General features: G+C 45.1%; 1 protein-coding gene across 2 annotated transcripts; it reads left to right on the top strand.

The window, feature by feature from the left end:
* LOC106576050 (protein phosphatase 1 regulatory subunit 3A) lies at positions 1-8,097 on the top strand. 2 transcript variants are annotated; one of them, XM_014152883.3, is made up of 4 exons: positions 9-906; positions 1,427-1,479; positions 1,560-1,663; positions 3,764-8,097. In XM_014152883.3, the coding sequence occupies exons 1-4, from the start codon at positions 95-97 to the stop codon at positions 6,806-6,808; spliced, it is 4,014 nt and encodes a 1,337-aa protein (XP_014008358.2). In that variant the 5' UTR covers positions 9-94; the 3' UTR covers positions 6,809-8,097. The 2 variants fall into 2 exon arrangements, with proteins under 2 accessions (XP_014008359.1, XP_014008358.2); XM_014152884.3 differs by lacking the exon at positions 1,560-1,663 and having other exon boundaries at positions 1-906; positions 3,764-3,896.
* The last annotated feature ends 1,882 nt before the right edge of the window (positions 8,098-9,979 follow it).

The raw sequence follows: 9,979 nt of genomic DNA, 5'->3' as shown, positions 1-9,979 counted from the left end.
GTATGTCAACTCACGTCCTCTCGAGTGTCGCCACAGCCAGGAGCACTCTGGTTCTGTCCTCCCTTCCCAATGTAGACAGACAGCCAGCCCACTGATGTCTGCAGACCATCCAAGGCCTCTCGGGCCCTCAAACTTCATGGAGGCTCCAGACACCAGAACCTGGGGAAGCAGGAATATTAAAGAGGGGGGAGTGAGGGAGGAAGACGAGCGAGGAAGCCTCTACACACAGAAAGGCGCCACGGACGAGTCGGACGAGTCAGATGGTTCGGAGCCCGAGCCCCTGGCCGTCATCCGTAGGAAGGTGTCCTTTGCTGATGCCTTCGGTCTGGATCTGGTGTACGTCAAGGAGTTTGACAGTACAGACCTGACAGGGGCAGAGGTCGCTGACCCCCCGGAGCCCGAGGTCAAAGTTAAAGAACCGGACGAGTATTTCCTGTCATCTTTGTTTACCGTGCCCTCGTCTCCAGAGGAACTCGAACAGAGACTCCAGGATCAGAAGCTGGAGCTGGAGAGCATTGAGTTACTTCCTGGCACCACTGTGCTCAGGGGTATTGTCAGAGTGGTGAACCTGTGCTACAATAAATCCCTTTATATCCGGATCACTCTGGATAGCTGGAAGACCAACTTTGACCTACTGGCTGAGTACGTCCCGGGCTCCAGCGATGGAACAACGGACAGGTTTGCGTTCAGGCTTACCCTCGTGCCGCCCTTTGAGATGGAGGGAACCAGAGTGGAGTTCTGTCTCAGATACGAGACATCAGTGGGCACCTTTTGGGCAAACAACAGTGACATGAACTATGTGCTGTTCTGTCACAAAAAGGGAGGCAGAGATCTGATAGCAATGGAGCCTCAGCTAGAGGAAGTAAATAACTGGAGAGAGAAGAGAACCTGTCTGAAAGTCAACAGGTGAGGAGTCATCCCGGTCCTATTCTTGATCCCTCTGCTGACAGTAAGCGGTAGAAACACACTATTACTGAAGTATTAAAGAACTAAGTATTAATCACTATAGCATAGATTACAAACAAGTAGTTCTGCCAGCAAATTGAGTAATAGGCTTAAAACATATTATTATCTCTTAGTGAAATAGGAAAATATTTGATTATTAGTGTGACACATTTTTTTTTTTAAATATGTATTTTTCTTTCTATAATTCTAGATGGATCACCTGTGCATGATTGTTGGAGTTAGCTTTTTCAGAGCTGTCCGTTGTGCTAGGCCACAGTATCAAATAGCTCCCCATGGGATCTAGTGTCAGCCCAGCTTTCCATGACATCTGATATTGACTGGAAAATAAAATGTTTCCATTTTTTTAACTTTAGGACCAAAATCTTAACAACCTCTGTGTTTTGGTTCTTGAGGAACAGTATTCCTTATTGTTTTGCCCCATAACACTTCATGTAATTTGATCTCTCCTCTGTGTTGACAGTAAGATGAACAGCGCTGAGGAGAACCCCGTGGAGACCACTACAGACGCTCCAGGTGTATATCGCTCATATTATGTCTGTGAAATGTGAACGCCATGCTTGGGAATCTGAGTTTGTGAGCAATTTATTTTCCAGATTCAGCCACACATAGAGCAGAGGGGACTGGCAGGAAAACAGTGGAAAACGCAGAGCATCTGCTCTCCATTTTGCATCATGAGGATTACCATCACAAACATTTGGTGAGGTCAATAATTTGTACTAAAGGGCTGAAAAACATTTTGACATGGCCTGGGTGGGGTGCAATGCAACTACCACATACGCATTTTACACAAAACAGTATTTAACACATTTCTCACCATAAAATACATATAGTTTATACATGTTTGAGCATTATTACCAACCGTGCTCTTTCTCCAGTAAGGCATGTCTGTACTTCAGCTAGTTAAGCGTGAGTCAGTGTAACATACTGTACAGTACGTGAGGAGACAGTGAGGCATTTTACATGATACTTGAGAGCATACCATACGTTCTTGTATTGCAGTCATGTGTGCCACTAGTAAATACAGAGGGTAAGTATGTAAAAAAAATGGTATTGCACCCAAAGTTCCAATCTCATTGCAATATTCTACAAAAGTTACATATTTGTTTTATTGCAATAAGTTCAAATATGTTTTATACACTGCTCAAAAAAATAAAGGGAACACTTAAACAACACAATGTAACTCCAAGTCAATCACACTTCTGTGAAATCAAACTGTCCACTTAGGAAGCAACACTGATTGACAATACATTTCACATGCTGTTGTGCGAATGGAATAGACAACAGGTGGAAATTATAGGCAATTAGCAAGACACCCCCAATAAAGGAGTGGTTCTGCAGGTGGGGACCACAGACCACTTCTCAGTTCCTGCTTCCTGGCTGATGTTTTGGTCACTTTTGAATGCTGGCGGTGCTTTCACTCTAGTGGTAGCATGAGACGGAGTCTACAACCCACATAAGTGGCTCAGGTAGTGCAGCTCATCCAGGATGGCACATCAATGCGAGCTGTGGCAAGAAGGTTTGCTGTGTCTGTCAGCGTAGTGTCCAGAGCATGGAGGCGCTACCAGGAGACAGGCCAGTACATCAGGAGATGTGGAGGAGGCCGTAGGAGGGCAACAACCCAGCAGCAGGACCGCTACCTCCGCCTTTGTGCAAGGAGGAGCAGGAGAAGCACTGCCAGAGCCCTGCAAAATGACCTCCAGCAGGCCACAAATGTGCATGTGTCTGCTCAAACGGTCAGAAACAGACTCCATGAGGGTGATATGAGGGCCCGACGTCCACAGGTGGGGGTTGTGCTTACAGCCCAACACCGTGCAGGACGTTTGGCATTTGCCAGAGAACACCAAGATTGGCAAATTTGCCACTGGCGCCCTGTGCTCTTCACAGATGAAAGCAGGTTCACACTGAGCACGTGACAGACGTGACAGAGTCTGGAGATGCCGTGGAGAACGTTCTGCTGCCTGCAACATCCTCCAGCATGATCGGTTTGGCGGTGGGTCAGTCATGGTGTGGGGTGGCATTTCTTTGGGGGGCCGCACAGCCCTCCATGTGCTCGCCAGAGGTAGTCTGACTGCCATTAGGTACCGAGATGAGATCCTCAGACCCCTTGTGAGACCATATGCTGGTGCGGTTGGCCCTGGGTTCCTCCTAATGCAAGATAATGCTAGACCTCATGTGGCTGGAGTGTGTCAGCAGTTCCTGCAAGAGGAAGGCATTGATGCTATGGACTGGCCCGCCCGTTCCCCAGACCTGAATCCAATTGAGCACATCTGGGACATCATGTCTCGCTCCATCCACCAACGCCACGTTGCACCACAGACTGTCCAGGAGTTGGCGGATGCTTTAGTCCAGGTCTGGGAGGAGATACCTCAGGAGACCATCCGCCACCTCGCCAGGAGCATGCCCAGGCCTTGTAGGGAAGTCATACAGGCACGTGGAGGCCACACACACTACTGAGCCTCATTTTGACTTGTTTTAAGGACATTACATCAAAGTGTGGTTTTCCACTTTAATTTTGAGTGTGACTCCAAATCCAGACTTCCATGGGTTGATAAATTGGATTTCCATTGATTATTGTTGTGTGATTTTGTTGTCAGCACATTCAACTATGTAAAGAAAAAAGTATTTAATAAGATTATTTCTTTCATTCCGATCTAGGATGTGTTGTTTAAGTGTTCCCTTTATGTTTTTGAGCAGTATATTAGTCCTTGTTAGATCAGATGTTAAAACACATTTTAGTGAAGGCAACTAAGTAAGTCCAAACCTAAATATGCCATTTTCTTCTCTTGTTGACTGACAGGGGGATAGTCAGAGGAGCAGACGAAGGAAGGCCTGTTCAGCACGAGTGCAGAAATACTTTTCTCAGCGAGAGCAGGCAGCAAGACAGGAACACATTTCCAATGGGCTACCACATAACGGACTGGAGAAACCACCTTCACTGCCTGATATCAGAATCAAACCCTTAGGGGACAGTGCCTCCAGTCTCCTACAATTACGCCAGAAGAAACAAACCAATGATACCCCTCAAATAATGACATACCACCAGATACCCCTACTTTCCCTGTACTGGGGCAAAGATAAAGTGCGGGCAGGGACTCCAGATGAGGATGACATCTGGATTAGAACAAGGACCACACCTCAGCTCACATCAGACAAGTCACAGGACAATCAGGGAGAACAAACCTCTGTCTGTGATCTGTGGGAAGCCTTTCTCAATGGCACAGACTCCAAAGATACTACCAGTGTGCCAGAGTCTGAATGGCTACAGTCGGCAACTTCAGTTTGCCCGTCAATCGAAACTGAGGATTTTGAGGCTTCCTCAAAAGTCAACAACCAGCAGGAGGATGACTTGGACTCAAATGCTCAAAGATACACACACTGCACAGTAGATGAATTGCCGTCGTGGGCTCACAATTATGTGATGCCTGTGGTCAGTGCTGAGGAGCCACTGTCAAGCTCGGGTGTCACCTTCCCGAGAAACGACAAAGCGTTGGTTTATAATCCTTCCCAAAGGTCAGAGGCTATCCCTGTAACAGACACTCTACAGGCATCCATTCCCTCGGGTGCCGCAAGGGTGGCCGGGGGGTCTGTTGACAGCACGGCTCAGTGCTACAAGCATGTGGAGGCGGGGGGAGGAAGAGGAGAGGAGCCTTTCACACCATACAGAGCAGAGCCAGTAACGAGCTCGGGGGAGACCGAGACAACAGATATGACAGCAATGGCGGAATCTCAGAATGCCAATGCAGTAGATAGAATCTGGCAGGGAGAAAGGCAAGACAAGACCCTTTCTTCCGACGTGGAAGCAGAGGTTAAAGGCAACGTGCACAAAGCAGCTGATGATACTGTGACATTTAGGGAGACAGTCGCAGAGAGGACAGAGGATAAAACAAACACACAGAGCTATGGAGTGGAGGAAGGATTCACACAGGCCTACAAAGAGGATGAGCTATTCAAGCCGAACCAACCAGAGGAAGAAGAATTCACACAAGACCTCACAGAAGAAGTGTTGCATAGACAGAGTCCAGCAGTGGAATATGAATTCCAAATTAACCGAAGAGACAAAATGTATTTAGAACGGAACCTAACAGAGTTGGAAGAATTCAGGCCAAGTCAAACATATGAGGAAGAATTCAGGCTCAATCAAACAGAAAAAGAAGAATTCAGACTGAAACAAACACGTGAAGAGGAACTCAGACCAAACAAATCAGACAAAGTTGAAATCAGACCATTTAATACAATGGAAGATGAATTAAAACCGAATCAATCAGAGGCAGAGAAATTCAGATCAAATCAAGAAGATGAAGAAGAATCAAGACCGAACCAAACATTCGATGGTGAATTCAGCTGGAACCAAACTGAGGTAGTGGAATTAAGACCAAACAAAATTGAGATGGAAGAGGAATTCTCACCAAGCCATCAAGATGAAGAAGATGACAGACGGAGCCATACAGACAAAGAATTGCGCCTGAATCATGAAGATGAAGAGCTAGACAGAGAGAACCGGACATTTGCCGAAAAATTTAGACCGAACCAAACACCCAATGAAGTATTCAGATCAAACGAATTAGAGGAATTCAGACAGTTTGATGAAGAACAGAGAGAGAGAGAGAACCTTGAAGAGGTTGAGGAATTCAGATCCAACCAAACACACGAAGAGGGATTCTGGTCAAATAAAATACAAGAAGAAGATATCTATCAGAGCGTAAATGAAGAAGAGCTATACAGAGACATTGATATGGATAAAGATTCATCAACACACAACCTAACAGAGCCTGAAGTATTCAGGGAAAAGAACACAACAGAAGTGGAAAAGACAGAAAATGTCATGGCCAAAATGTCCAGACAGAGAGACACAGAACAGATAAATGAAGAAATAAGTATCGAAACTCCAGAAAAGGAGGAAGTTGAGGACTTAACAGACGAGACAGCGAACACCCGAAATGAGAGTGAGGACGTGTCAACAGAAAAGGAAGAAAAGCATGAGGTGACAATGGAAAATGTTGAATGCCCAAGACAAGATAAAAACGGAAAGTTGTCAGAAGGGTCAAAAGAACTTATTATGAAGGAAGATAAAGAATCATTGGAAAAAGAGGTAGAGTTAGGTGAAGATGAGTTTTTCAGAGAACAGAAAGGTTTGAATGAGGAAATGTTAGAAGAGGCGTTATATTTGCAGTCGGTTGATAATAGTCCTTCAGCCGAACAAGACAACGAGAAGGAGGAGAAACTGTCAGATGTACCTGAAGTCGTTCAAAATGTACCGAACCACCAGACAAAACGTCTTACTAAGAAAGTGGTGACTGACATAGACTCCTGGGTAGATTCACTCATGAAGGCACGTACAGTTCCTGATTTGACCTTTACACCGAGACAAGGCCTTAGCCAAACTACACCCAGTAGCAATGCAGAGCCCTCTATGGGCCAAGCCTATGCATCATCTCCAAACAGAGGTACAACTGTGCTCTCTCATTCATTTTCTCTCAGCACAAGATTTAACACAGTGGTCAGTGAAGGGAGTGAGTCAGGGGTCAGTCAGGGGTCAACCCAAAACCCATCGTCATTAGGGGAGGATCAGGAGACCCTCAGTAGCCGTACGAGCCCTCCACCCTCTGAGAAAGTGGAGGATGCTGCCAGCAGCATTTTGGAATGGTTGAGGATGTTTATCTCTCTCAGTAGCGTAACCAGAGCACTGGTCTATGCCCTTTTGGTAGCAGTGTTTCTCTTTACCACTCTCGTGTATAATTTCCCAGCGTGCTTTGCTCTCTACTTGTTCTCACTCTATTGGTGGTGCTGTGTGGCAGATAGGCAACGCGTGACAGGGACTGACAGAATAGATGGAGAGAGGTGAAGTGTTTGTGTGTAAAGAATTATAATATTGTGCGCGTGCGCACGTGTGTGTATGATTTGGGTAACACTTTACATGAAGTTGCTCTTATACCTGTAATTACTACTGTAGCAACATTGTTGTTATTGTACATGGTACTTCAGTATTAGCTATTGCAATTATAATGCATTTGTTAATACAATGTTGTTACTAGTGTAATGACAGTGTTTCTACAGAGGTATGAGAGCAACTCAATATAAAGAGTTACCATGATTTGTTTTAGTTTGTTGGTGTGTTTTATGGGCCCAATATCAAAAGTGAAAATGTACCAAAGTATTAAAGGGGAATGAAATCCATTATTCCAATGTAGGACAAAAGGGGTTAGCTAAACCGCGTGGGGCATTGGAGATTTGAAAGTGAAGTTTCTTTATTTTCGTTTTTTCTGTTTTTCTTTTCTCAACAACGATAACATATGAACTTCAACAAAAAGCTTTCCAGATTTCCCCAGGTCTATACGCTGACTAAAGACTGTCTTCCCCAGGTCTATACGCTGACTAAAGACTGTCTTCCCCAGGTCTATACGCTGACTAAAGACTGTCTTCCCCAGGTCTATACGCTGACTAAAGACTGTCTTCCCCAGGTCTATACGCTGACTAAAGACTGTCTTCCCCAGGTCTATACGCTGACTAAAGACTGTCTTCCCCAGGTCTATACGCTGACTAAAGACTGTCTTCCCCAGGTCTATACGCTGACTAAAGACTGTCTTCCCCAGGTCTATACGCTGACTAAAGACTGTCTTCCCCAGGTCTATACGCTGACTAAAGACTGTCTTCCCCAGGTCTATACGCTGACTAAAGACTGTCTTCCCCAGGTCTATACGCTGACTAAAGACTGTCTTGCATAGTCATTGCTGCACTGTGGTTGAAATGTTTTCATTTAGACTAGCTGATAAGTGTGGTTATCATATCGCACCTCTGTAATGAACTTGACATGTATAAGTCACACCTCCGTGTTGGCAGCAGTTGACTGGGCTGGAGCATATGTTAGGCAGACATATGATATTACAATGTCTCTGTGATCCTGGGAGATCACTTACTGGCCCCTATCTGACCTGTCTTTCTCAGACATGTAGCCTACAGATAGTAAGGTCACATGGACTGCACTTTTTCATCACTTAATCACTGTAAGGACTGGAGATGATGATGATGATGATGATGATGATGATGATGATGATGATGATGATGATGATGATGATATAATCAAGTTGTGTGATTTCTGTGGCTTTGTCTTTCCATTAAAAGTCCTGTACTTGACTTTGACAGATTACATTTTTCTGGGATATATTTTTGCCTCCTTATATTAAACAGTGCAACAGCTTTCAGAAACTGCACCAAAGTTTCACAGAAAGAGTATTACTAATCATGATATGAAGAGACAGAAAGTACACAGCAATAGATTTTTGTAAAATGGTGGATGTGATATGTCTTCCGTTACCCAAGTCCCCAAGCGCTTGCTGTCCTCAGACGAACCATATAGGGCCAGTAGCGCTAATTCACGGGAGAGTTGGCAGGTGATGTACTGTGAGTTCATCATGACTTACTTGAGGGTTGGGTTTTGATTACGATAACGCTTACTTGCCCACTAACACGGGATACACGGCTTTGACCAATCCTAACGCAGACAGTGGCCGCAATCCCCTGCTCAGACATTGCATCCATGTGTCAACCAATGGTTGCGTGCCACATCATCGACTGTGTCATCGACTGACCGATTGCTATAAAATACGTTATGATGTGGTTAGCTGATAAATACCTATCAAGGCAGTGAAAGATCTGGCAGGCGTCAACAACACCTGGGAAAAGAAACATGCCCAGTGAAGCTGACCTGCCTATCAGCGCACAACGGATCTGACTTTGTTTACGTGAGTTTACCTAAGACAATAGGTCACACATTTTTTTACTTGAGAAATACTGCATCAAACTCCTTAGCTAGATATAAGATTGTGTGAATAAATCCTCCTCTACAAAAACCTCAAATTAATTACAGATTTGTAAAAATTATTTTAGATTAATTCTGACTATTTTGAGGAAGTAATTTTGTCTTTGTTCCTACGGTGTCTCATGGTGGACAAACATCAGTAACTGCCATATGGAACCACATCCCCAAGACTGATATCTTGTCACATGCATGATTCCAATTCCGAATTCTGAAATGTCTGTTTCCATCACATGCAGAAACGGTGCATTCAGTCACTCTTTAAAATGCATCCAGGGCATGCACATACAATTAGGAATGCCTATTGATGACTCAGCATTCCCATCATCCCCCTTCGGGACCTCATTTAATGAACTGATAAATCACACTGACATCTTTCAGAGTTCAGAAGGAAGTTTAACAAGTATTCAATGTGCAACTACGCAAACGTAGGTGTGTGTGAGAGAGAGGGAGCGAGAGAGAGAAAGAGGGAGAGAGTGTGAAAGATAGTGTGTGTGTGTGTGGGGGGGGGGGGGGGGGGGTGTATGTGTGCATGTGTGTGCATGTGCGTGTGAGAGTGTATGTGCGTATGCATTAGTGAGTGTGCACGTACTTGCCTTTGAGCGTTAGATAAAGCAGTGGTTTGACTGATACTGCAGTAAGGGGAGTCACTTGATCCAGTCTGCTGCATTGTGACTGCTGACCTTTGGTGGGCTGTCGTCGATCGAGTCTAGGGCTGGCATAGTTGGAGCTGCTCGTCAGGAAACTGCTTTGGGGAATCACAGAGCTGCCTGACCCCGGCTAGTCCAACCCAGCCTGGTTCTGCCTACAGGAGAACAAGGAGGACATAATCAGAATCTGGAAAGAACAGTGGCACAGGTTGCAAAGGGTTCACACACACTGCCTACACTCTACACACACAGCTGACTACACTCTACACACACAGCTGACTACACTACACACACACAGCTGACTACACTCTACACACACAGCTGACTACACTACACACACACAGCTAACTAAACTCTACACACACAGCTGACTACACTCTACACACACAGCTAACTACACTCTACACACACAGCTGACTACACTCTACACACACAGCTGACTACAGTCTACACACACATCTGACTACACTCTACACACACAGCTGACTACACACTACACACACAGCTAACTACACACACAGCTGACTACACTCTACACACACAGCTAACT

This window comes from Salmo salar, chromosome 17 (genome assembly GCF_965601325.2).
Source record: "Salmo salar chromosome 17, fSalSal1, whole genome shotgun sequence".
Classification (NCBI taxonomy): domain Eukaryota; kingdom Metazoa; phylum Chordata; class Actinopteri; order Salmoniformes; family Salmonidae; genus Salmo; species Salmo salar.
The sequence above is the reverse complement of the archived record's forward strand: the minus strand, read 5'-3'. Positions and strand labels throughout refer to the sequence as shown.

Bases quoted from the DNA above. Each gene is read 5' to 3' on its own strand.
- LOC106576050 (XM_014152883.3), top strand. From the start codon at position 95: ATGTCTGCAGACCATCCAAGGCCTCTCGGGCCCTCAAACTTCATGGAG. The intron at 907-1,426 runs GTGAGGAGTCAT...CTGTGTTGACAG, and splicing joins ACCTGTCTGAAAGTCAACAG to TAAGATGAACAGCGCTGAGG. The intron at 1,664-3,763 runs GTGAGGTCAATA...GTTGACTGACAG, and splicing joins ATTACCATCACAAACATTTG to GGGGATAGTCAGAGGAGCAG.